The sequence below is a fragment of the Camelus dromedarius genome, chromosome 12 (genome assembly GCF_036321535.1).
Source record: "Camelus dromedarius isolate mCamDro1 chromosome 12, mCamDro1.pat, whole genome shotgun sequence".
Lineage (NCBI taxonomy): Eukaryota > Metazoa > Chordata > Mammalia > Artiodactyla > Camelidae > Camelus > Camelus dromedarius.
The window spans coordinates 63,382,643-63,408,538 of NC_087447.1; the positions used below are offsets into that span (position 1 = coordinate 63,382,643).

General features: G+C 38.5%; 1 protein-coding gene and 4 non-coding genes across 19 annotated transcripts in view; 4 read left to right on the top strand and 1 right to left on the bottom strand.

Moving 5' to 3' along the window:
* Nucleotides 1–25,896, top strand: part of CEP295 (centrosomal protein 295) — a 44,766-nt gene that overhangs the window by 13,227 nt on the left and 5,643 nt on the right. For 10 of the 15 annotated variants that reach the window (XR_004139362.2, XR_010383474.1, XR_010383475.1 and 7 more), the window contains exons 7-20: nucleotides 479–619; nucleotides 2,961–3,144; nucleotides 3,506–3,673; nucleotides 6,024–6,245; nucleotides 9,636–9,728; nucleotides 9,875–9,978; nucleotides 12,059–12,196; nucleotides 12,712–12,809; nucleotides 13,068–16,527; nucleotides 17,596–17,764; nucleotides 17,906–18,049; nucleotides 21,703–21,855; nucleotides 25,007–25,110; nucleotides 25,658–25,760. Coding sequence is in view for 12 of the 15 variants with exons in the window: in XM_031460564.2 (XP_031316424.1) it covers nucleotides 479–619; nucleotides 2,961–3,144; nucleotides 3,506–3,673; nucleotides 6,024–6,245; nucleotides 9,636–9,728; nucleotides 9,875–9,978; nucleotides 12,059–12,196; nucleotides 12,712–12,809; nucleotides 13,068–16,527; nucleotides 17,596–17,764; nucleotides 17,906–18,049; nucleotides 21,703–21,855; nucleotides 25,007–25,110; nucleotides 25,658–25,760 (5,281 nt within the window). In the remaining 3 variants the exon portion in view is untranslated. Of the gene's footprint in view, nucleotides 1–478; nucleotides 620–2,960; nucleotides 3,145–3,505; nucleotides 3,674–6,023; nucleotides 6,246–9,635; nucleotides 9,729–9,872; nucleotides 9,979–12,042; nucleotides 12,197–12,711; nucleotides 12,810–13,067; nucleotides 16,528–17,595; nucleotides 17,765–17,905; nucleotides 18,050–21,702; nucleotides 21,856–25,006; nucleotides 25,111–25,657; nucleotides 25,761–25,896 lie in introns of those variants that run through there. The other 5 variants (XM_031460565.2, XM_031460575.2, XM_031460571.2 and 2 more) reach the window with 5 other exon arrangements.
* Nucleotides 3,219–3,291, bottom strand: TRNAG-GCC (transfer RNA glycine (anticodon GCC)). Its single transcript has one exon. It is a non-coding gene; the product is annotated as a tRNA-Gly (tRNA).
* On the top strand, nucleotides 20,752–20,833 carry TRNAS-AGA (transfer RNA serine (anticodon AGA)). The gene has a single exon. It is a non-coding gene; the product is annotated as a tRNA-Ser (tRNA).
* On the top strand, nucleotides 25,227–25,306 carry LOC116155506 (small nucleolar RNA U2-19). The gene has a single exon (XR_004139397.1). It is a non-coding gene; the product is annotated as a small nucleolar RNA U2-19 (small nucleolar RNA).
* Nucleotides 25,506–25,573, top strand: LOC116155504 (small nucleolar RNA U2-30). Its single transcript, XR_004139395.1, has one exon. It is a non-coding gene; the product is annotated as a small nucleolar RNA U2-30 (small nucleolar RNA).

Genomic DNA, 25,896 nt, shown 5'->3' on the forward strand with positions numbered 1-25,896 from the left:
ATACATGAACATATATATATTCATTGTCACATTTTTTTCTTGGTGAGCTGCCATAAGATCTTATATCTATTTCCCTGTGCTATACAGTATAATCTGGCTTATCTGTTCTACGTTTTGAAATCCCAGTCTATCCCTTCCCACCCCCTGCCCAATGTTTGTGGCTTCTTAACTACTAGCTTTGTGGGTGTTTTCAACACTGTTGTTTTAATGGAATTTCTTAACAAAAAATAATGGAGGAACGTGTTTGGATGAGTATAGTGTACTCTGGTTTAAAACAAACAACTTGTAAAACTATACACTATAAAGTGATTTTTTTTCATACAAACATGGTGTTAATAATTGTCGTTGAAAAATACAATTCTTGTTATCATTTAATCTGACATAAGTAGAAAATCATGATTTTAAGATTGTCTTGTTTAGTTACCACTTTGTTTCACATGTTATTTAATTGTCTAAAATGTTGTTGCTTGACTGCTAGCCAGATCCTCATTTGGCTGCTGAAGAAGAAGCTAAAAGATTGGAAGGACTACAGAAACAAGCAGCACAGGAGAAGGTGGAGCGGTGTGAGAAGGCACATGCGCGGGGCTTCCAAGCAATGAAAAAGATCCGTTTGGCTCAAGTAAGAATTAAATTCTGGCTGTTCCCCCTCCTGCTGGCCTTGCCGATGGCACTGTTGAACTGATAGTGAACAGGCTCAAAGAATGGAGGTGTGGGGAATGTGAACATACTGTCTCTGATTCTTGCTTTTTACCTCCTGTTTCAAATTCAGATTGGGTAAAGCTGTTCTCGCTTTTGTTACATTGCTCTTCTAAAAGTTTTACAAATGATGAATGTATTAAAAGTTTAATATTTTAATCAGTCCAAAAATAGCCTAAGAAGAAATTAATCACTTTTCTTATTTAATTATTTGAATTGCATTAATGCTTTGCAAATCTTGAGATTCAATTCATTAAATATTTATTGAGCAGAGCACTTGTGGACTTTGCAGATCAAGCAGAGTCATGATCCTTGTTGTCAGGGAACTTTGAAAAAGTGACTTCAAAAAAAAAGAAAAAGTGACTTGATTGCAGAGCTGTAAAATATGTATCATGAAAACCAGCTTTATAGTTACAGCTTTCCTTCTGTCATGCTTACTGTTCAGTGTTTATTCTTGAAATAGAGCATAAAAATGATTCCTCTTTTTAGAAGTCTGATTTTATTTTCTGAATTTGATGAGTGCATTTGGATGTTTTAAACACTCAACTGAAGAATGAGTTTTTAAGAACTTCTGTGGGAATCAAGTGCCTTCAAGTTCATTTGTATAATTGAACTCAGATTTTTAGTTTTTATAAACTGGGGTAAGTTATGATTAAAATAACTAAACATCTGAATTATTACCAGTAATTTTCATCTAAGGCTTAAACTTGTAGGAAAAGAAAATGTGGAAAAAGCAGTTGTAAACTGAGCACATTCTTCCATAAATTGGTAGTGTTCAGTGGTTAAGGAAGTGGACTCCATGGTCAGTCTTCCTGGTTTTCCTCCTTTCTTTGCTGCCTAGTTGTTTGATCACAGGCATGCTGCCTAACCTCTCTGAGTTCTGTTTCATCATCTGTTTTGTGAGGATTAAATGAGTTTAGTAAAGCCCTTAGAATTGTGCATGGAATTTCATAAGCTCACACTAAATGTCAGTGATCATGGTAGTTGTTATGAATAATTCAAGTAGAATAAAATGCCGCATTCTCAAGTGAGCCAGAAACAGTTACTTGAATAAGCATTCAAGTAACTTTGAAGTTAATTTAATTAGATGATTTGAATCTTAATATAAATGAATTCCTTCATAATTTGATTCTTTTTCAGAGCCTGACATAAAAAAACCTCACCTCCAAGTGACAAATTATTTACGAATAAGTAGTGTGTAATCACATGAAAAATACTTTGTTATATAAGCTCTCTACCTTTCTGTAGACTGTGCCTCTTACACAAGAATGGTTGGCAAAACCAGAGGGTTTCCCCTTCCCTGTTTGAACCTTTTTTGCTGCAGACCCTGTTGTGCCCTGGGGTCTTATTTCCTGCCATTGTCTGTTGTATTTGGCCTCTACCTGCCTCTCCAGCTTTATCTTTTTTCCTTAACCAGCCTCACCCTCCATACCCTGTCTGTAATGAACTGTGTACTCGCCCTGACCGCCCGTGCCTTCATCTCCGTACTTTTGTGCTGCAGTTGTTATTTCTTACTTGTACTGCTTCTCCTTCCCGCACTTATACCTGGCTACATCCTCATCCCAGGGGGTGAGAGGTCTTACCTTATCCCCCCTCCTTATCTTCCACCACCAGAATTAGGTTAGATAACCTCAGTAAAACATTGTGCTTAAACTTCCGTACTTGCCAGATTGTTTATGCCTACAGAGATGCAGATCCCATTTGTTCTTAGGGATTCATGAGAGTGTGAAGTAATGAGAAGTATCTGTTAAGTATCACAGTCACTCTGGGTCTTGGTGCTCACCTGGGCCTGGTATCTGCTGCTGGCCATGTGGAGAACTAGAATAGAGTACATTGCGGGAGCTGTGGCGGCTTAAGTAGATGGTAATTTCATGACTGTTCTGAGAAAGGAGATCTATAACTGGCAGGCTTTTGAAACTTTGTGGCCTAACCAGAACCAATTTCTCTGGTACTTATTAACAATACAATTGACCCTTGAACAACACCAGTTTGAACTGCACGGGACCACTTATACCCACGTATTTTTCAGTAGTAAATACTATCGTCCTACATGGTCCGTGGGTGGTTGAATCCGCAGATGTGGAAGAGCCGTGGATAGGGAGGGCTGCCTCTTCATGTCTTTCTGTGTTTGAACAAGTTGTAGAGATGGGGAGGGAACTCCAGTCCCTGTTCTTCATGGTGTCTCCACTTTTCCCACACTATTAATGTTACTATCCAGAGTTTGTGAATCAAATGTTGTTAAGTGATTCTCTTTATTCCTGAAGAATCAAGAGAAGCTAATGAAAGAACTCCATCAGCTACAGCAAGAGGACCTAGCACGCAGGAGACAGACTGTAGCACGGATGCCACCACAGCTAGTTGAACTTCCATACAAACGCAGTGAAATGAAAGAAGATTGGCAGAGAGAGCTGGAATTTGCCTTTGAAGACATGTATAATGCAGACAGGAGTAAGATATTTTCAGTACATTTTATTTATCTATCTATCTATCTATCTATCTATCTATTTATTTATTTATTTTAATAGAGGTACTGGGGATGGAACCCAGGACCTCATGCATGGCAAGCATGCACTCTGCCGCTGAGCTATACCTTCCCCACTCAGTACACTTTCTTATGATGCTTTTTAATGTTTTGGTGGGAAAACAGATTTATTTTGATGAGGCAGTTTTTATTTTGAAATGAGTTCTCAATTTGAAAGAGACCCTCATATTTTAGACTTAGAGACTATGGTGGCCTTTAAGAATTTATGCTCAAGTTCTTTTTAGTCATTTTGGAAGGTAAATATGTTCTCTGTACTTCTTTATTGAGAGGTGAAAGGAAACCTGATTTTGCACCTTGAACCAGAGCCTTTGCCGACTGTGACTGATCAGATCCAAGATGAAGAACTGGACCTTTCAATGGAACAAGAAAGTTTAGGAGAGACTGAAAACATTCCAGTGACAGAAGCTAAAGCAATATATTCTGGTGAAGCAGACAGTAAGAACTTCTGAGCTGAATGTTACAATATTTCATAGAAAAAAATGCTAATCATTTGCCAGTAGTTAGGAAAGTCTGGTCTAATAAGTGCAAACAGTGACTAAACTAATGGGAGTGATGGATGGAGGAAGCAATGTTTTCAGATTTCTATCACTAAAGATCCTTTTTATATATGTAGAAGTGTCATTCTATTTATATGTACATATACTCTGAAGATTTTTAGTTATTTAGGTGCTCAATTTTGAATTCATTTGGAAGGTCAACATTTTTTTTTTTTTAGACATTGATCAAATCACCAAAGAGATCCTGTTGTGTTAATTACCACTTCATGTATAATGATAAACAGTGCAAACTTAGATCTCTCATCTAAACTTCATCTCTGTCTCCACGATTCTGAACTAAAACTAAGTGTCTAACAATAAATTCATCATCTTCTCTTGCCTACGGAAACCTTGTCTTCCCATCTTTCTCATGTTAGTAAATGATACCACAGTCAGCAGTAATCCAAACTAGGGCCGTGAGAGGGACCTCCCAGAAGGTAAAGGTATCTCTTTTACTCCACAGTTCCTTAGAGACCAAGTTCTCTTTGTTTTGACCTCTTCTTTCCCCATTCCTCCAAGTACTGCCTTAGTTCAAAACCACCCAGGCTTTCTTATCTTCACCCTACCCTTTGGACAGGTAGCCCTTTGGGGTTCCAATTTTATGTAGGTCTCCTCTTAGACTCCTTGGTTGAGGGTTCTAGGCTTTATCCCCGTCTCCTGTGCCCACACTGCTGCACAAAGTACATTACTGTGCTTTGATGTAAACTTCAGAAGATGAGTTCAGGTCTCATTTGCCCTGAATTCTCATTAAACTTCATTTCTGGCCTCTGCAGAATCTTTTGTTTTCTTGCCAGATGATCAGTGCCTTTAAGAAAGTGTTTTTACTATTTTGTCCTGCTTTTTTGGTTTTATTATTGGGAATATCATTCAGCTCTCTGGTTTGTCAGAATTGCAAGTCTTGTCTTGTTATAAAGGACAGTTACTCTTCAGTTCCTGCTGATTCCATTTGGAATTGCTGGCTTGGTTTTGCCAGCTCTCTTGATTTTTTTTTTTTTTTTTCCAAAAGAACCCAGCAATCCCTTTTTAAAAAATCCTTATTTTTAAATAATGACAACTAATTTATTTCTTAAAAATGAGTAAGTCACAGACTAATAGTAAGTGAAAGAATCCAGGCAGAAAGAATACCTAAGTCTGCTTCCATATTTATCTGAAGTTAAGTCAAGGGACAAGACAGGAAAGACTAATCTGGTTGCGAGGTTAGAGTAATGGTTATCTTTAGGGAGTGTATTGACTGAGATAAAGCAGCAGACAATTGTTTATAAGTTATAACTCGATCAAAAAGTTTTTTTCAAATGTGAGTCAGAGCTACAGTCTGTGAGTTTTCAACCTCCATAAATTTAAATTTTATTCCTTGATTCAGCCAGAGAACTGTGTATTTGCAAGTTTCTTCCCCTTAGAGAGCTGTTAGTACTGTACTGAGTTTTGGTGTTGTATCATCAGTTCATCTGGAAGGTTATTTGAGAAATTTTTTTTTTTTTTGTAACTAAAGGGATCTCTTTTTGTAGATATGTGGGAAATGGGGACATTTCCCCAGATAGTGCCAGGAATAATTTGAGAGCATTTGATTTGCTGTTAAGGTTGTAAATAGTAATGTTTTCCTCTGTAGCCTACTAAGAAGTACAGAACTGTATTTGAGACCCTTCTCTAGCATAGAGTGTAGAGCCTTACAGCACATATTTTGAATGCCAATCTTACCCACACATTAAGAAATACGCATTCTATCATCATTTAGCAAGCGAAAATAAACATCTTTCTGATAACGTTTAAGTTTGACAGTTACGTTGCATGCCTACTGTTGAAAAAATACAGTTGACCCTTGAACAACTGGGGGTTGGGGCACCAACCCTCCACGCAGTCAAAAATATGCATATAACATACAGTGGGCCTTCTGTATCCAGTGTTCCACATCTGCAGGTTCTGTGAACCCCAGATCATACAGTATTGTAGTACGTATTTATCAAAAAAATCTGCAAATAAATGGACCTGCACAGTTCAAATGCATGTTGTTCAAAGGTCAATTGTAGTTGAATTTTGGTGTCCTTATTTAAATTTAAGTTGAAAAAATATTCCTGGTTATAAAATTGTGATTGGGGTTGAATAGCGTTGTATATGCTGTTAAATTACAAATACTAAGGAAAGTGAAGTTGTGCTTCTGTTTTAACCAGTGGTTGTCGTGGTAACTAAGTATAAAGATAGAGTAATTTGCCTGGTGTATAATAGCTGCTGAATAAAGTTTTCTTTTCTTTTAGTTCCTTTGGCAGTGAAGACCCACCAGATTCCTTCAAAACTTCTTTTTAAAAAATTATTAAATAAGATTCGAAGCCAAAAATCTCTCTGGACAATTCAATCCGTGTCTGAGGAGGAAAGTGAAATGATTACAACTGTTAGTGAGACTGAAAGTAAAGCAGTGACATTTGAATCAGGAGCAACTGTGAGCGAAGACCGAACATTATCCTCTGAGCAGGAACAAGGTGGTTCTCTAATAGCCTCACTTTTTTTCTTTTTTAATTTTTTTTTTTTGGTGGGGGGGTGGGTAATTGGATTTATTTACTTATTTTTCAAATGATTTTTCAGTGAAGGTACTGGAGATTGAACCCAGACCTCAGGCGTGCTAGGCGTGTGCTCTACCACTTGAGCTATACCCTCCTGCCTCTAATAGTCTCACTTTGGCACATAAACCTTTTCTGAGTTGTACAAAAATATACTCATTCCTGAAGAATCAGCGAATAGAGGTCAAAAGGAAGAAAATGTCTTAAAACCCATAATGCTGCTATTTAAAGGCAATACATGTTAGAAACCTTAGTGAATCTCCTCCTATACTTTCAGTGTAGTAGAATTATTCATATATATGTATGTATATACACACACTCATATATATATGTGTATATTCTAATGAAACTGATGAACTGGAACTAAACAGTTATCTATGTTGAGACATTTAGGCTGTTTCTAATTTTCTTATTAGTTCTTGTGCTGTAATGAGTATCCTTTTAGCAAAGTCTTTGCCCACATCTTTAATTATCTCTTTAGGAACAAAGGAAGAGAATTCCTGAATCAAAGGGTATGAACATGTTAACAGCTTTTAAATGTATTGTATTGTGTGTTTATTTCACATTCCCACCAGAGATTTGGTTTCTTTATATGTTAATTTTAATGATTTTTTTGGTAGATAAACACTATTTAAGTGTATTTCCAGAAGTTACAAAGATCAGTATTATCTCCTTGAATTACATACTAACAAATGGGAATCGTGATGTAATTCCTCTTTGATTTGTTGTTTTCTTGGAGTTTTATCTTCTGAGTTTTTGAAAAAATGTCAATTGGATTTGTATAGAAATACTTTGCTGCCAGGCTTCTGAAAGAAGTGACTTGCAGTTCGTATTTAAATTTTGGATTTAATCATAAGTACAACAGGAAGCCTTCTGGAAATCATTTCTTCACTTGACCTCTTGACCACCCTGTCTTGGTTTTTCTGCCTCACTGGCTCCTCCTTCATGGTTTTCTTTGCGGCTGGATCTCATCTCTACAACCACTCTAGTCATTGCCCCCTGAACTTGTTTCTCAGATCTTATCTCTTTGTATTGACACTCCCTAGTTGATCTCTAATGTCAGGACTTTTGTGTTGTCATGTATATGTTAATGACTTCCAAGGGTGTCTTTCTAGGCTTGGCCTCTCATTTGAACTCCAATTCCACTTACTTATTTGAATGTCTGTTTGGCTTCTTTCCTTGTATATCTAATCACATCTTCAACTTTTCCAGAACTGAATTCTTGATAACACCTGCTTTTCCTATAATCTTCCATATTTCAGTAAGTGGCAATAAGATTCTTTTGCTTAAGCCAAAAAGCTTGTCATTCTAGTTTGTTTCTTCTATATTCTACATCCAAACCATCAGCAAATCCTGCTGGTCCTGCCCTCAGAATATATCCAGAGTCCAACCATTTCTTACCACCAACTATCCTAGTTTAAGCAATGTTCATTCTCTAATGTGGATTCTTAGAGTAGCCTCCTCACTGGTTTTCTGTCTGCAGCTTTTGCACCTCCCTGCCATAGTCTTTTCCCAGTGTCATCCTGCTAAAACACATCAGCTTGTGCTGTTCCTCTAGGGGGAGCCCTCCAACAACTACCCATTTCCCTCAGTAAAAACCGAAGTGCTTACAGTGGCATCAAAGCTTTGTACGATCTGTACTCCCCCACCCCTCCACACTACTCTCACCTTCACTGTCTCTGATTTCATTTTCTGCCACACCTTCCTCTCCAACTGCTGCACCGTAGCCACTGGCTTCCTGGCTGTTCCTCAGATGGGCAAGTAACAAGTCACATGGTCTTTGCAAGTGCTGGTCTTCGGTGGGGATGAGGGGGTGGGTCTCTTGGATACTTCCATGCTCACTCACTTCCTTCAGATGTTTGCCCGGATAGCACTTTCTGAGGCCTTTTCTGACCACTATATAAAACAGCAAGCTTCTGTACCTCCCCCACCAACCCCTTATTCTTCACTCCTTATCACCTCTACTCTATATCAGCGTCTGATGGACCATAAATTTACTTTCTTGCTTATATGCTTCTTGTGTTGACACCTACACCTCTCCACCCTGCCCATCTTCCAGTCCTGGAATATAGAAATATGATTTTGTTCACTACTACGTCTGCAGAGCCTAGACTAGTGCCTTGTACTTAAAGGTGTTCAGTTAATACTTGCTGAATTAATTGAATAGCTTACAAAGTAAGAGAGGTAAGTTTGGAAGTCAGACATATATATGACATTTAAAGCCATGAGCGTGGAAGAACTTGTAAGGAAAAAAATTCAGTGAGGAAAAAAAGGGCTTATAAGACGACATGAGGGACTCCAGCATATAGAAATGGCTAGGGAACGGCAAACAGCAAAGGCGGAATAAAGGGGTGACCAAAGGAGGAGGAGAGAAAAGAATACTGTGGCTTGTAACTCTTAGGGCTCTTTTGTCATCAGTTCATAACAGTTATTTTGGGAAAGGCCCTGTTTTTGAGTAGACTTTTTCTAGTCTCATCTGGCTTCATTCTCCCTTTTGTCTAAGTTTTTTTTTAATCCTGACAAGGTCTTAATACCCACTAATCTGTCTGGAATGGGCTGTACATTCCCACATTCTTTACCTGGCTGATTTCTCCTTACCTTTCAAGTGTCCACTTAAATGCCACTTCCTAAGAGAAATCTCATCTGAGCTCCTGGTCTAATTCAGATTCCCCTGAAGTATTCTATTGTATAATCCCTTATTTTTCTTACATAGTACTTATCACAGTTTCTAATTTTACAGTTTTTTTCTAGGATAATTATATAATGTTCTATTCCCCACCTCCTCTGTAAAACCTCCTTGAGGCCTTTTCTTACCACGGTGAACGTGCTTGCAGCACATAGTAGGTACAGAATGAAAAAGTAAGTGACTGAACGTTCCGCACAGAGCTTCTGGCTGCCCTGGTGTGATCAAAGTGAACTGCTTTAACTTCCTTCTCTGCTCTGGTTTCACAAATAATGAAGATCCTAGTATCTAAATATGTCAAAGATACATTTAAATTTCTTTATCTTCTCTTTTTACACTTTGGTGCCCTGCTTAGTCTACTCTTTTTATACAGTTACACTGTGTTGGAAACTCTGTTGGCCTATCTTTTAAATCAGTTCTCCTTTTTTTTCCTTTTTGTTTATAATTTTAGTCTTACACCTATCTTTTTATATTAGGCTCAAGTTTATTGGATAAAATATGTCATCATCTATAGTAAATAAATCATTCAGGTGGACCAAGACTGAATTATTAATCAGAATGTAGATTTTTGTTACATTGTTCCGCTTTAAATTTGATAGTGATGATATGTTCATAATTATCTATTACAGTTGTTGAAAGTGACACCCTAACAGTTGACTCTGGACCACTTACTAGTGAAGATAAACCACTTTCATACATTGCAGACTCTGAAAAGAAACAAGGTATTTTTAGTCACATCCTCAAATTAAATTTGCTTGACTGAATCTTTTACCTAATAAAGTTACATGTAATAAATGAATAAAGGGCGTTATAGTGGTATCAAATTCAAAAGTATTGAAACTAATTTCTGCTTTGGGGATTCTCTTAGAAATGAACGAGACTCAGCCTATCACAGCTGTAGCTCAGAGTTCTGTTCTGCTTCATCCTCATGAAGAAGCAGCCAGAATTAGAATGGCAGCAAGGCAGAAACAGGTAATTTGACATTTTTATCTTTAAAGGCTTCTTTCCTTCCCTAGGCACTGTAGTTTTGTTTGACCAGTGAAATTTGTCCTAACATCGGGCAGCTTTTGATACATCTCTTCTACCTTGTCTTAACACTTTCATTTGATAGGAAGTTCTTTATCTTTGCTTATACTACTCCTTTGGCCCTTACTGCTTCTGCTTGATGTTTTATACTCTGATATGTATCTTATCTTCCCTATAAAATTTATCAGCTTTTTTTAAAGGTGGAGACTTTTTAAAAAATTTAATTTATCCTACATAGTTTCTGGTCAGTGCCTTATACAGAGTTAAGTACTCAATAAATATTTGTTGAATGAATGAGTCTCTGTAGCAATATTAAACATTCAGCTGGGCTTTGTAAACCCAGAAGTTTTTTTGAAAAAAGTATTTCAGAGGAAATTTTAAAATTCAATTTCTGTAGGTATAATATTGGTCCCTTCTCCTTTTTTTTAACACCTTTATTGTGGTATGGTTCCTGTACAGTAGACTACACATATTTCAGATGTCCAATCTGATGAATTTTGATAAGATGTAGACACCAATGAAACCATCACCACAATCAAGATAGCTAACATTTCCATCACTCCCCAAGAGGTGCAGTTTTCGAATTCCCAATTTATCCTTTCCCACCCCCTTTTCCTCCTGGTAACCATAAGTTTGTTCTCTATGTCTGTGAGTCTGTTTCTGTTTTGTAGATAAGTTCCTTTGTGTCCTTTGTTTTAGATTCCATATATAAGCAATATCATGCCGCATCTTGCTTTATCTTTCTGGCTGGTCCTTTCTACTTTAATGAAAGATTTTCTTAACACAGATCACCTTGAAAGAGGCTAATTGTTACTAAGCCAGTCAGTTTATAGCCGTAGTTTTTATAAAAATACAGCTGGGAGTGACAGTTCTAGGAGCCAGTATTTCTTCTCATATAAGTGTTTTCTAATCAATATTCTAAAACAGTATTGTCCAATAGAACGTTCCACAGTAATGGAAATGTTCCACATCTATGTCCAGTATGGTAGCTGCTAGTTACATGGGCTGTTGAATACCTGAAATATGAGAAGTGCATCTGAGGAACTACATTTAAAAATGTATTTATTTTGGATTGATCTAAATTTTCATAGTCACATGTAGTTAGTGAGTACTGTGTTGGTAGTGCAGTTCTAGAGGTACTACAGAACTGTAAGTGGTTTAAATTCAGTGGCTTCTGTGAGTGAGGGAAAGTAAGGAAGATGAAGACAGGACCTCAGCTCTAGCCACTATGGCCTGATTAGAAATAGGTAGTATCATGCTGAGACATTTTTTATTTTGAAAACAAAATCATTCTTCATTATTTTTAGTAGAATTGTTCCTCTTAATAAAACTTGACATACGTCCCTTTTTCTGTTTAGTCAGCAAATGTTTATTATGTGTGTTTCAAGGACTATTAGGTGTTGGATTTAACAGTTAACCAGACAGACTAGTCCCTGTCGTCACAAATCTTACAGTTACTCTAACGTCTGCTCTTATTTTGTGGATTCGTGTGTGTTGGTATAATTTTAGAGTTTATGTGTCATCCCTCTGCCATTGTCTTCCCATCTGTTTCACACCTGACAGAAAAGACTGAATGAGCTGTTATTTGGCTTGTAGATAACTGCACTTATATATGAGTATGCCTGAGAAATCAAAGTATTTGGAGAGGCCTTGACGTTTAATTTCTTAGGCATTATCCTTACTGAGAACAATGTAAAATTAAAGACCTGAGCATGGAACTTGCTGCCTCTCTGGAGGTGGTTCTTCAGGGATGATCGAGGTTTCCCTGTGCTCCCAGAGAACGGTAGTTACTCTTCATTTTTTCATCCTCTTGTGCTTCTTTAATTCTCTTCCTTTTTCTCTTTTCCCCTTTTCCTGTCTTGCTCCCTTCCTCCCTCTGGCAGTGGCAATAACAGGTAGAACATCACTTTTTCTTGGATAATGGGTACTCCTGGCCATGAGACCTTTTTCTTTTTAATATAATGCATATAAACTTTTCATTTGTGTGAGTTTTTGTTAATAGATCAATAGTGTTTTTGTCACTTAGATAATGGAAATAGAAGAACAGAAGCAAAAGCAGTTGGAATTACTTGAACAAATTGAACAACAGAAGTTAAGATTAGAAACTGATTGCTTCAGGGCTCAGCTGGAAGAAGAAAAGAGAAAAAAAACTCTGCAGACTGGGGTAGGATGCAGGAAATCTCATCCCTACATAGATTGTTGGTGAATAAGAAAGTAGGAGCAATCTTAGCACTCAGAAAAGTAAAATACATTTCTAATTCGTATTTGATAATTTTCTAAAATAATGTGTGTATACAAATAAGTTTTTACAAACCTAATGACTTTGTCTTTTAGTGTCTGGAGGGTGCTAATATATGTGACTTTGATTTTTATGTAGTGTGCATGTTGAGCTGTTGGACTTGACACTAAAGGAGAGTGGTAGATCTCTTCATTTTTTAATAATGGAAGTGCCAGTCTTTTTTTTTTTTTAGTGGAAGTACTGGGGATTGAACCCAGGACCTCCTGCATGCTAGGCAAGCCTCTCCCACTGAGCTAAACCCCACCCCCTGTGCTAGTCTTTTTTATTTAAAAAACGAAAAAAATTATGGAAATTTACAGTTACAGAACCTCAGTTTATGTAAAATAGTTTAATACTTCTTTCTGGATTTGCCTTTTAATTAGTAGCTTTGTCTTTTTTAGGTTGGCACTGCTCCAGCATCAGGCACTGTAATTTCTGATGAAGATAGTCATAGGCAGATGATTCGTAACTACCAACAACAGCTGTTACAGCAAAACAGGTATTAGCTGGGGTACAGTTTATATGTGATAGTGTGTGGCTGCATCTTCAGGATTATTTGGTTTATGTGAAGATCTAATTGAGATTCCCTTAGAACCATGGCATGTAGATATCTCAAAGGACAATGTTGAATTGTTCCATTTCTGCCATGATGATGGCCACCCCTAGATTGCAATCTGTTGAGTTTAATGTATAGACACTTGAGAACATGGGGCATTTTTTCCATCAAAAAACAATAATGTTTGTTTGTTTGGGGTAGGCTTCACAGACAGTCTGTTGAAACAGCCCGGAAACGATTACTGGAATATCAGACTATGTTAAAAGAAAAGTACCCGTCCATGTCGGCTACGCCACTGGTATCTGATTCTGTTGCATCAGTACCACCACAGGAATCTGAACAACCTGCTGTTATATCAGAGCATCAGGATCAAGGTCAGAGACCCAAGTTAAGTCCTGACAAACATCAACCTGTGCAGCCTATGCAGATCTCCAACTCAGAGCAAGATTCTCAGGTTCCAAGACAAAAGTGCTTTCCACAGAGACAGGTAGAAACAACTGGAACATTAATCACTTCAGATGTTTTGGCCAAGCAAGCTTTGGAACCACAAGAGCAGCTAAAGCAACTCTCACAGTCTGAAACACAACAGAGAGACTATACATTGGTCCCTAAAGACTCTCATACACTTTCAAGAGCTTTGTCACATGAGAAGCCACTGACATTACAGGAGGCTAGAGAACGAGCTGAAACATCTAGGGCGACAGCTTTTCCAACTTCAGACTCCCAGCAAGTGTCAGAGGACAGTGGAAGTGTATCTTCTAAGCTAATCGAACCTTCTTCATTCCTACCATTGGTACCTGAGCGTTCTTTTAGTTGTCTGCCTACTAAAGTTGAGTCTGGAGACATCCAGGAACCCTTCTCAGCTATGAGCAAAAGTATAGCTTCTGTAAACCATTATGTAGTTGGCCAAATGCAGGAAAAGTTTTTGCCATCTTCAGAGACTATCACAGCCCAACAAGATAATTTGAAGGCCCTCCAAGAACAGTTAGACCTACAGAAGGAAGTTCTTCGATCAAGACAGGCAGCTCAGGAGCAGTTGCTTTTGTGCAAACAGAAAGAATTGGAAGGGCAAACTGGCCTCTCTGTATTCCTTCCATTGGTACCTCTGGATTCGTTTGCTTCACTGCCTTTTGCCAAAGCTGAATCAGGGAGAAACCAGGAATCTTCTCCAACCAAGAATGAGACTGCAGGTTCCTCAGGCCATCCAGGGGTGCTACAAGTTCCAGATAGGCTTTTGAGTTTTTCACAGCCTATCCTGTCACAGCAAGATAATTTTAAGTTTCTCCAAGAGCAGTTAAGTATTCAGAGGGACAGCCTTCAGGCTAGGCGGGAAGCCCAGGAAGTATTATGTGTACATAAACAGGGTGAATTGGATGGGAGGGTATGGGCTCAGCAGAGTGAGTCCCCTTCTCTCCCATCTCAGGTAGCTCAGCGTACATTTATTTCAATGCCTTCTGCTGGTACTCAATCTCAAAAAATCCAGAAGCAATATTCACCTAAGAGTGAGAAGGGGCTTCTCTCGAGCCAATCTGAAATCCCCAAATCTCATGATGGATCTTCGAGTTTCCTACAGCAGTTCCTGCCTTTGCATGATAGTTTGAAGTTGCTCCAGGAGCAGCTGACGACACAGAGGGATGCTCTTCAGGCGAGGTATGGAGCCCAGGCAGAATTACTTCTACGTAGACAGAGGAATTTGGGAGCCTCGAAGTCTGTGCAGATGAGTTCTTCATTCCCACCAACGGTCGCTCACCGTTCAGTTGCTTCACAAGCTTCTAAAACTGGGCCTGGAAGAATTCAGAACTTTTATTTCTCTGAGGAGAGTGTTACTCCCTCAAGTTATTTGGTAATGCCAACATTTCAGGATGCGTCTCTTCGTTTTCCACAGTGCAGCCTTCCACAGCAACAAAATTTAACACCACTCCAAGGTCAGTCACACATTCAGAGGGTAACACTTGGTGCTAAACCAGAAACTCAGGAAATTGTGCACAAACAAAATGAATTAGAAAAAAAAACCTCTTCTGAACAGACTGCTACCTCTTTATCCCTGTCTCAGGGAGCTGAATCTGAAAGATTCCAGGAATTTAAGTCATTCAAGAGTGACAGTCCAGTTCCGTTAAGCCATTCAAAGATCCCAAGATTTCAAGAAAGACTTCTGGGACTTTCACAGCATGTACAAACCCTGCGAGATGACTTGGAGGGACACCAACGAAGGTTAGACCCGGAAGAGGAGGCCCTTCATCTTAACCAGGAAACCCAAGGAAACGTATCTTCTGAACAAGCTGGCCTGTCATTCATACCCCAGTTAGGACAGCTTTCATTGACTTCATTGCCTTCTGCTGAATCTCTTACCACCCAGGAACCTCTTTCAGTAGAGAGTGATGGTGGCCATTTTCAGATCCCACAATTGCAGGATAGGCTTTTGAAGATAACACAACTTATTCATCCTCAACAAGATAATCTGAGGGCACTTCAAGAACAATTGGCTACACAGAGGGAAGCCATCATTCAGTCTAGACAGGAAGCTCGGGGAGAGTCACTTCTGCGTGAACAGAGTGAGTGGAAGGGAAGAGCATCCCCTGAGCAGGCTGGCACCCTTTCCTTCCTCGTGCAGCATCCTTTTAGTCCGCTACCTCTTAGAGAATCTGGGAGAATCCGAGAACCTTGTTCGACTAAGAGTGATAATGTAGTCTCGGGTCACTCTGAGGTACCACGGTCGCCTGGAAGGCTTGCAGGTTTACCCGAGCCCGTTTCACCTAAGCAGGATTATCCGATTACATTTTCACAAGAACACTTGTACTCACAGACAAATTCCCTTCCATCTATTGAGAACACCCAGAAAGAAATGGTTTTGCCCAGGCAATATAAATTTGAGGACAAGTCATCTGAACATTTTATCCAGCCTCACCACGGTGATTTGAAAGCACGGCAACAGCAGTCAGATACACAAAACGAAGTCCAAGAAGAACTGCTTTTGCAAAGAGTAAGTGAATTGGAGAAAGGGGTATCCTCTGAGCAGACCAGCACCCCTTCATCCTTATCCCAGACAGCACTGCCTGTTGCTGACTCTGAAAGAACCCGAAAGGCTTCTCCAATCAGAAGTGGCAGTACTGTTCCCTCAAGTCACCCTGGGATTCCAGGGTCTCAGGACAGGCTTTTGAGTTTCTCCCAGGCTGTTCTGTCTCAGCAAGATCATGTGTCAGCACAGTTGGGTGCACAGAGGGAAGTGCTGCGTTTTACTGAAAAGGCCCAGGAAGAACTGCCTTTAAACAGACAGACAAAGCCGATTGAAAGTGAGTCTTCAGAGCACGCTGTTCCATCTTTGTTTCTACCCATGGAAAGAGAGCATTCATTTATTCCACTGCCTTTTGCTGAGGTAAAATCTAAAGACATCAATGAATTGTATTCAGCCAAGAATGAACGTGCAGCCCCCTCAAGCGTTTCTGTGAGCCCAAGACTTCAAGATAGATTTTTGAGTTTTTCACAGCCTGTCTTAGCTCAGCAAGATAATCTGGGACTTCAGAAGCAGCTGGACCTTCAAAGAGAAGTTCTGCATTATAGTCAAAAAGCCCAAAAAGAATTGCTTGTACAGAGACAAGCAGCATTACAGAAGCAGATACAGAAACATCAAGAGACTTTGAAGGATTTCTTTAAAAACAGTCAGGTATGTATAAACTCGAATGTCCAAGAATAAAACATTGGCAGTGACCCAACTCAGCCAAGCTAAATACTCGTTTTAAACCTACGCCAAAGTAAGTTCTTAGTTATTGAGAATAAATGGCTTGCCCCAAACTGTGCTTTAGTTTTCTACCTTAAACAACATGGAAATTAAAGCATAAAAACTGATCTACCCTGCGTGGTGTTTATAAGGTTAATAGTTATTCAGAGCCCAACTAATTTCAGCCAGTCGTTTGATAACAACCAAACTCAAACATCATTAGAAATGTAGGTTGCCATTTGAAGTTTTGTTATAAAGGGTTTCGAGCTACCACAAGAAGATTACATTGTAAAATAACTAGTCCGCAGAGTTCCTCTTAGGTAAGTAGTGGACATGGTGCTTTCTGTATAGCACTTGTTGACACTGGTACAGAATCAAAATCAGTACTGTCTTTTTCCTCAAGTGGCAGTGTCAGTATCATTGCCTGTTATGAAAGTGGTGTGATTTTAGGCTGATGGACAGCTGGCCCTGTTGCTTGTGATCAGGTTGTTAAGAGGACTCTGTTATGGTCACTCAGAGACATCTGTTCATAGTTTCTCTACATGGGAGAAAATATATTCTCCTAAATATGAATGTGTCCATTTTATTTTGAAAGGTCACTTCCAAATTTTTGAGTTAACCTAAGTAGAATTCTACAAATCCTTTGATGCCCAGAAGCTTGAGTTGAGTTCATGAGAACTTGAGTTCTAGGGATTTACTGGTCTTTTTAAGGAAAAGTAATGGAAAAAGAAGAGCAGAGAGGGATACAAGTATAATCTCTTATTGAAAGATACAGTGGAGGCTACATTTTTAGGTTCAAAGCTGTGGTTGGTTCTACTTTTCAATGAAATTATTACCCTCTCAGTATTAGAAGCATTTCTCATTTTTAATCTGTAGATAAAGTTTTAATAATGTGGTTGATGGACCTATTTATTTGGTTGAGGTTCTAATTTAAGAAGGGAGATGTAAATCTAATGATTTCTTCACATGATCCTTTATCGTGTCATCCCCACCCTCATCTGTCTACTTCTTCAGACAAGTAAGCCCACAGTTGAAAATAATTTTGAAACCCAGAAGCTCAAAGAATGGCTTCCTCATCTCCAAGATCTAGCAAAAGATGATCAGGAAAACATCAGTCCTGCAGATAGGAGCAGCTGGGATGAAAATCAACTCCTTTCTGAAGATAGTAAAGCCAAGCAAAGTGGTAAGATAACTGCATTTGTTGTACTGATTATCCTGACGATGCTTCTTGTTTTTCCTGCCTCCTGCAGCTTGCTAGTTGAACAAAAGCTTGTTGTGTGTTAACAGATTTATATTGTGCCTAACTTTATTGTTGACTTGATAGGTGAGCATCTGGATAAAGAAGTGGGTAGGAGACCCTCCAAGCCACCTGTAGCAAAAGTTAAATGTGGATTGGACTTGACCCCACATGAACTTAGTGCTATACAAGAGGTAGAATCACCAGCAAGCGGCAGAACTTCTATGCTAGGTAAACAGATGGTTTTCTAAGTTTGCCAGTTTTCTACATTTTTTTCAGGATGCTGAATTTTTGTTTGTTGTAGGAACTTAGCCTGTGAGTATTCATGAAAGGAAAAAAAATGGTTTACGTAAACGGTATTTCAAATGTGGGCTTGAAGAAATGTGTCATTAGGTAACCAGTTTCTTTGTCTTATGCATGGGGAAAAGCAATTTATTGTAGACAGAAATTCTCTGACATCCCGTATTCTGACACCCTTGCTTCCCTCTGCTTCCTTTCATGTCTGCGTTCTAAACCAGTTCTCTAGGGTGTTACTCAGTCTCTTCTCTTTTCCCTTGCTGCTCTTTCACTTTGGTACCTTCACTCTTCTTTTCCTGTATCTTTCACAGGATAATATTGATGCTTAAAGTCCTGGCTTTAAGGACAGAACAGATATATTTCTTCACTGTACTTCTTCCTAGATTCAGTTATCTAGAATTCCTCCCTGCAGTCCTTAGTAAATAGCCTATTTGAATTTTATAATTATTCCTAGATTTCAGACCAAATAATTTTCTTTTTCAAATTTATCAAAGCAAGTCCTTTTTTAAGGGCGGAAGATTAGCTTTGTCAGTAGGAAGGTTCAGAGAAGTGTAATGTTAATATTAGCTATTTTAGTCCTGAGCCATAAAATGTTACATCTTTGCTTCTGGCTGAAAGAGTTTAAGAAAATCGAGACTCAGAATAATTCTGAAGAATCACTCCCCCTTCTAGTTTCTTCTTGTGTGTTATAGAAATTATAACATAAAGTAATGATTTTATTACTAGACTTTGGAAGCTTTTCTCCTTTTTGCACTATTTGGCAAAGCACAAATGTTCAGGGACATGGTGCTTTCCCTAATTCAGAGTGAGCATTGGGACGTTCTCACCGTTGTTGAGTTATGTTAGAGGTTGCAAAAATGCCATGTTGTCTAAAAGGGAAAGCTGTATGTTCCCCCACCTTCACCTCCTTATCCTTCAGTCTTTTCTTCAGTGAAAAGTACCCAGATGGAAGTCTTGACACTTTCCCTTATCTACATCTCTCCGACACCCAACAAATTACCAGTTCTCCGTTCTACTTGGTCAGCTCTGGAATCTGTCCACTTGTTTCCAGTCTCACTACCACTCTTTTAATTCAGGCTCTCATTTCTTTTCTTGAAGGGCTGCTACAACTGCCAGTGTCTCCCTGTTTCTAGTCTAGCTTTACTCATTCATTTTCCCATGCTATGCTCAGAGTAATCTTCCTCTATTTCTCTCTTTTTAAAACTCTTCAGTGGTTTCCCTTTGACTCGAGGAATAAGTCTAAATTAAGTCTTACATCTCTAGCTTCACCCACCAGGCGCTTCATGATCTCACTCCCTTCCTTCAGGGTTGAGCACCACTTGTGTGGAGTGAACTTGACCGGAACTATTCACGTATCCCTCTGGTGTGCTCTTTGGGAGCCTTCACCATAGCCTTTACAACATTTCTTTTGGGTAATACTTTCAATCGAAATATTATAGGCAAGTAGTTTAAAAAGGCAAATAGTGCTGAAAGGCTACAACATGAAGACATTTCCTCTTACCTGCATGCCCCCTACCCCTTAGTCCTGCTTACGAGAGGCAGTCACTTTTCAAGTCTTCTAGGTGTTTCTTGTATTTATCTCTGTAGTTGGCAGTGGATTTTAGCAAAAGTTAGGCCAGATGTTAAATACTGCTAAAATAATTTGATATCATACCATTTTCTCCGTTTGTGGGGATAACTTTCAGTTGGAAATTGGATGACCTGTGTCATGCACTCTTAACAAGAGTATTCGTACCCCCAAAGGGGACGAAGATTGGTTCTTGGAGAGATGAAAAAGTCTTGCTCTTTATATACCAAAGCACAGATCTACATTAAAAGATAGACGGTATATCTATAATTATTAAATTTCACAGAGTTAGGAGGCAATTAGGGAAGAAAGTCTAAAAAGGCTGCTTAGGTGGGTGGTGATGAAGTTCATGTTGAGAAACACTGATCTATATTATATTGTTCTTCCAATTTTCTTTTTTTCTGTATAGTTCATTTCCTTTTATTTTGGTTTTACTTTCTGGGAGAATTTTCTCAGCTTTTTCTTGTAACTTTTCTTGGGAATTTTTATTTGGCTCTCAAACTGTAGTTTCTAAAAGCTTGCTCTCTCTCTTGATTTTTTTTTTACCACAACATCCTGCTGTTGTTTTTTCATGGGTGGAAAATAGTACCCACTTTGAATATTTACAGGTTTTTGTTTGTTTGGATTCCTGTATTTTCTGTTTGTCTGAGTTCTTTTGTTCCCTTTTTTGTTGTTGTTTCTATCTGATATTTTAGGAGCTTTTCTCTAATATCTTGCATTTTAAGTGGGACACTAAAAGTCTGATTGGAAATTCTATAGGTAGGGACCTTATTTACTTCTAGATTTCATTGGAAAAGGTGGCTTTTCATTGAGGGCCCTAACCTTAGTATCTGTGGTTCTTTTCCCTGAGCAATTTAGTTTAGTTTCTTCAAAAAAAGATCCATCAAGCCTGATACAAGCCTGGCTGTTGCTGTCATGGAGCCAGACTCAGGGGACCTGAGTTGAGGATGCAGACTTTCTTTTAATACCCCTTATTGCGTTCTATTTCCTTATGGCATTCTGTTTCTTCCTTTTACCCTTGCCCCTCTCAGTGCCTATCCCCCTAAATTCAGAGTGTATTTGGATTCACGTAGTTGTGGCCAAGTGGTTAAGGTGATGGACTAGAAATCCATTGGGATTTCCCCACACAGGTTCAGATCCTGTCAACTATGGTACCTCTCCCCTTGGAAAAGTGATCCTTTGACAGTTTTCCAGTTTGAGAGTCAAAATTTGATCACATGCAGAGTGTATGTGATTCAATTTCTCCAAAATATAAAGCCTTTAGTCTTCTTTGGGGATGATGTCGAAGGACAGGGATCTCAGGTGATGGGAGGGATCTGTTCAGGGTACATATTTTTAAACCTTCTTCCTGTTTTCAGTCCCCTGATACACACCTTTTATAATACCCGGTGCCTTTAATTCCCAAGTGTTTCTGGGGTTCTGCACAGTAGATTAGCTTCTACTTTTCAGTGTCTCCCACTCCTTTATTTGCTTGTTTTTATTTCTGTATCAAAGTGTAACATTCAGAGAAGTGTACAAATCATAAGTGTTTATCACAGTGATTATTACTTTGATAATCACCCTCAGGTAAACCCCATCCATGCCAGGAACTGGAATGTTAGAGACTCTGTGACGTCTAGAGACGCCATAAACTCTTCCCTGTACCCTCCCGGTTACTCTTCCTTTTCTCCCCAGGGTAAACCCCTGCCTCGATCTCTTATACCACAGATTAGCTGTGGCTATTTTTCAACTTTATATTATGAATGCACATTGTACCTTGTAATACTTAATGGTTAGTGAATTCTCGAGGCATTTTTCCTATAATTAGTCAGTACTGAAGCATTATCTGGTTTTATAGGAAGTAGGTCTATCACTAAAACTTAGTAAAATTGAAGTAAAATAATTTAAAGGCCATGTGAAAGTTAAGCATTTATTATTTTCTTGCTGCATAGTTCAAGTCTTTAAGAGTTCAGATTTTTACCCACAGTCTAAATTGCCATTTTTGTGGAAATCTAGTGAGTCCATTTTTTTCACCTCCCAGGTAAATCAGAGTTTTATCAAGACAGGGACCCCCTGAGGGTCTCAATAAGTCGAGAACAAAGTTTTCTTGGGAGCCCCCTGGACCGTGATCCACGTGGTCACCTTCACCCAGTTGCCCAGGAGAACATCCGTGATGCCGACTCTGCTGAAGCAGGTGAGAGAGGAAGAAATTGAGAGTGGAGTTGCTGTGGACAAAAAATAGTCACTGTAGTGCCATTGTAATGACAAACGGTGAATGACCTCAGTGACTGTCGCTAATAGAATCATACCCAACTGTGCGGTTTCGTGAAGGTGTTAAATGAGGGGAGAAGGCTGTGTTCATGCATTTGAAAACTTGAGAATGAGAATCACCAGTGTGTTGTACAGGTTACCCTTTGTTGGAGATTGGGTTTCACTTTTTATTTCATACATTCACATACTGTAAAAGAAATGTTTTCTACAAGAGGCATGTATTATTTCTGTATGTGAAAAGTTTAATGAGGGAAGTGAAGTTTATTTAGAGAATAAGAAATTTCGCTTTTAAATTGTTGCACTGAGTAAATGCTAGTAGGAAGTACGTGAGGGTACAAGGTTTTTACAGTTGGCAACCTCTACAGATGGTGTTTAAGCCTATTTGTAACAATCCAGATTTAATTAAATTCCATTAAATATCATCTTTAAAAAATTCTATGGCATTCTGAATGAGCTGCTTTATGTTTATTTCTAAATATTGGAAAATAAGAGTTATAAGGAAAAGACTTCAAATAACTTAAGTCTTCTACCCAGAGACAACCAGTGTTAATTTTCTTGCTTTTGGATGCATGCACACTTAAAACAAGCTGTTTCATGTGTGTGACAGTGACCCCACAGAGCACAGTTCCAGTGCTGCTTTATTGGTTGTAAAGCACCTGTTAAGTAGTTACCTTTTCTAACCAGATTTCTTTTTGTTTTAGCGGTCACATACACTTGGATAATTGCTTTCTTAGTTGTATCTAGAGTTGAATAGAATGAGAGATGAGGGAGATCTGCTCCCTTTTTGAGGGCTTACAGAAAAATTGGCTTTAGCATCTCCGTTTTTCATTGGAGATTGAAATACCTACAAGTAAAATTTCCAGTGAATTACAGTTTTTGACATTTTAAAATAACACCATCACTATTCTTTTAGATTTTGCCAGTGGATACTTGCATTTCCTTTTTATTCTACCTGCCAGCATCCTTTGGCCAATGACTACCAAGCACACCTGTAACTGAAGAGAAGCAGGGTGCTTTGACTTGTTGCGGTGAGATAGAATGCGCACCGTGGGGAACCATGAGGTGAATGAGTGAGAGGTGTTAGAAAGGACTTTTTAGATTTGTGCTTTTATTAGGTGATTGAGGGGAGCGGTTCAAGCAAAAGGGGCTTTGCTTATTAGTATTGGATATTGTCAGGAAGCAGGGGTAATTTTATTATCAGATACCTAGAAAAATTCTTACATAGGAGGTAGGAATAATGGAGTTAGGCTAAGTAAAGCTGTAACTGGTAACACAGCGGTCACTCATGTTAGCCGGGATAAGGAGATGCTTGGTCATTTTTGTGGTTTGGACATTATTCATGGTTTTGCCTATGTTCAGATGTGAGGACTGATGGTCTGATTTTTGTCTTCATCCATCATAGTCACAGAGTGGCCTTTTCTGACATTTGTGTTCTGTGAAGTTGTTCGTGTTTACCAGGAGAACGGCAAGGCCTCACTGCTAGTGCCACGTCCGCTCCTGGCCCTCAGGCTTCTTGTCTCTTTCTCACAATCGTTCCCAGGGTTGTTTAGTTTCTGTCTTACAAGTGGGGAGGGGTGTCCTTTTGTTACTCTCTGTTCCCTCCCTACCAGTTTCTTCAGGTCTTCATCACCTCAACGTGATTTCTCAGTAGCTTTTTAGGTGGTACCACAAGCTTCGAGCTCTACGCTTTGTTTTGTAGGAAAGCAGGAAATGGTGCTTTGCTTCTGAAGGACAGCAAAACATGTGGCCTTCTTGCATAGCAGTGTGGGAAGATTACTGTGTTTAAGGCGTCGCTTTCATGATGGCACCTCCTAATGGTCCCTATCCAAACTAGTGATACTTCTCTTCCAACTGCTTTCAGGGACCCATCCATTGAATTCATCAGCATCTTAAATAACTCCAACCTCGCTTCTTTCTCTCATTTTTATTTTCCAATACTTACCACTACCCAAATGCTACCCTGGTCACCCTCCTCTGGGGGAATCTTCTTTGATTTATAAGCTGCAGAATTGTGATTATGAAATGACAGATACCTAACTTTCAGCTCCCAACCTAGCTTTTGAAATGAGCTGCTTAAAAAAAGATAACAACTTGCTATAAAATTTCACCATCTCTTATTTTCTTCACTTAAAATTTTCATATGTAAAGACACAACCAAATAATGGTTTAATGGTTAAATCAGTTGTCAAAATAGTATATTTTTAACTAAACGAGAATGGGAGAGAGTAAAAAATTGTATTTAAAAACAATTATATTTTAATATACTACTTGGTATTTGCTCTCTTTCAACTTAATAAAGTTAATAATGAAACTTCTAAAAAATCTATCTGTAACATAGATATCATTTTATGAATTAACATATACATCCACTCACATATACAGATACGTATGTGTGTGTGTGTGTGTCCTGGGTTACCTTTTAGAAGACTTTTTTTTAATTGAAGTATAGTTGACTTAGAAAACATTTGTTTCACAAACATTTAAGAAACATACTTTTAATGTGCATTATCTATATGGTGATAATGAGACAAACTAGTTTATTTTTGGTGGAGCAGTTTTAATTTTATTCTGTTTCAGAGCACAGACGACCATATACTTTGGGCAGCTTTCTCACAAATGTTGGCTGTTGGGAGTAAGAGAAAACCTAACTCAGAATACCTGAATTTCTAATACACAGTATAACTTTTATATATTTTTAATATGTCAAATATAATTACAAATAATAATTTATAATAAAAGCAATACATGCTCATGATTTTAGAGAGCACTGAAAGTTATAAAGAAGTAAAATTCGTCCTTGTCCTTCCAGTCATAAGCAACCACTTTGCACTTTGTTTGGTGTTTTTGTCTTTTTTATGTTTACTTTTCTCCACTTTAAGAGCATACTGTATTTATGATTGAATATTCTTGCTTCTCTTCACTTAAAATAATGACAGTGATTTTTTAATTTTTGGTCTAAGATAAGGCAACTCTACAAAGCAAAATATGAAATAAAATTGTAGGAAAGCAGGAAATTATGTCCTCTGGTGTTAAAGAATTTGATTTGTCATAATCCACGTGCACCCCCATTTCAGTCAAAGTCGAGGAGGCTGTGGCTGAGAATCATGCAGTATTAAGCCACGCTGTGGAGAAGGAAGAACATCCATATCTGGGTCCAAGTGTGAAGCCAGATGAGAAGGTTGGTAATGTCTTGAGCTGCCTTGTTAGAGCTATTTGGCGTCATACTCTTTTTAGTTTAACGAAGTTGTAGAATATTAAAGCCTGTGTTATCTGAGATCTGCTCTTACTGAAGTGGATCAATGATGAAAATAGCCAAATCTGAGCATCAGAAGACTTTCTAGTCTACCTGATGCATGATCTCTGTACTTCTGAGAAGCAAAAGTGTAAAGTCATTTAAAACAATAAGGGTTTATGTGTGGGGTAGGGGTGTGTGTGTGTGTGTGTGTGTGTGTGTGTGTGTGTGTGTGTGTGTGTGTGTGTGTCAAGGTGACAGTGGGTAACTGAGGACTTGTTGATGTGTGAGTGAGAATGGGCTGGGGGGGTGTGTGTGTGTATGAAAGGCTGATCAGTTCTGAGCAATGATGAAAAGGTTTTACCACTGACCTTTATAACTGAAGGTTTCTACACTTGATCTGAGCTCAGAATTAGTTGCTAATGTTGGTGACTTGGTTTTTTTCTAGAAATTACTTCCTACATTGTGGCCTAATATTCCTCTTAATTTTTAGGCTGAAACACAAGAAGTTTATCGTGAGCCATTATCTTCAATAACAGTTTCTACTGGGAGTATTTTAAGTTATGAAAACACAGATTTGAGCCTTACAGATCGAGGTAAGAATATCAAAATGTAAATAAACTGAAAGACAAGCACCAGTACAGTGGTGAGAGCAAACATTGTTTTTCACAATGTACTGATATGGACTGTTCCTTTAAATCTCAAAAGTATTCCTGCCTGATAGAATATTGG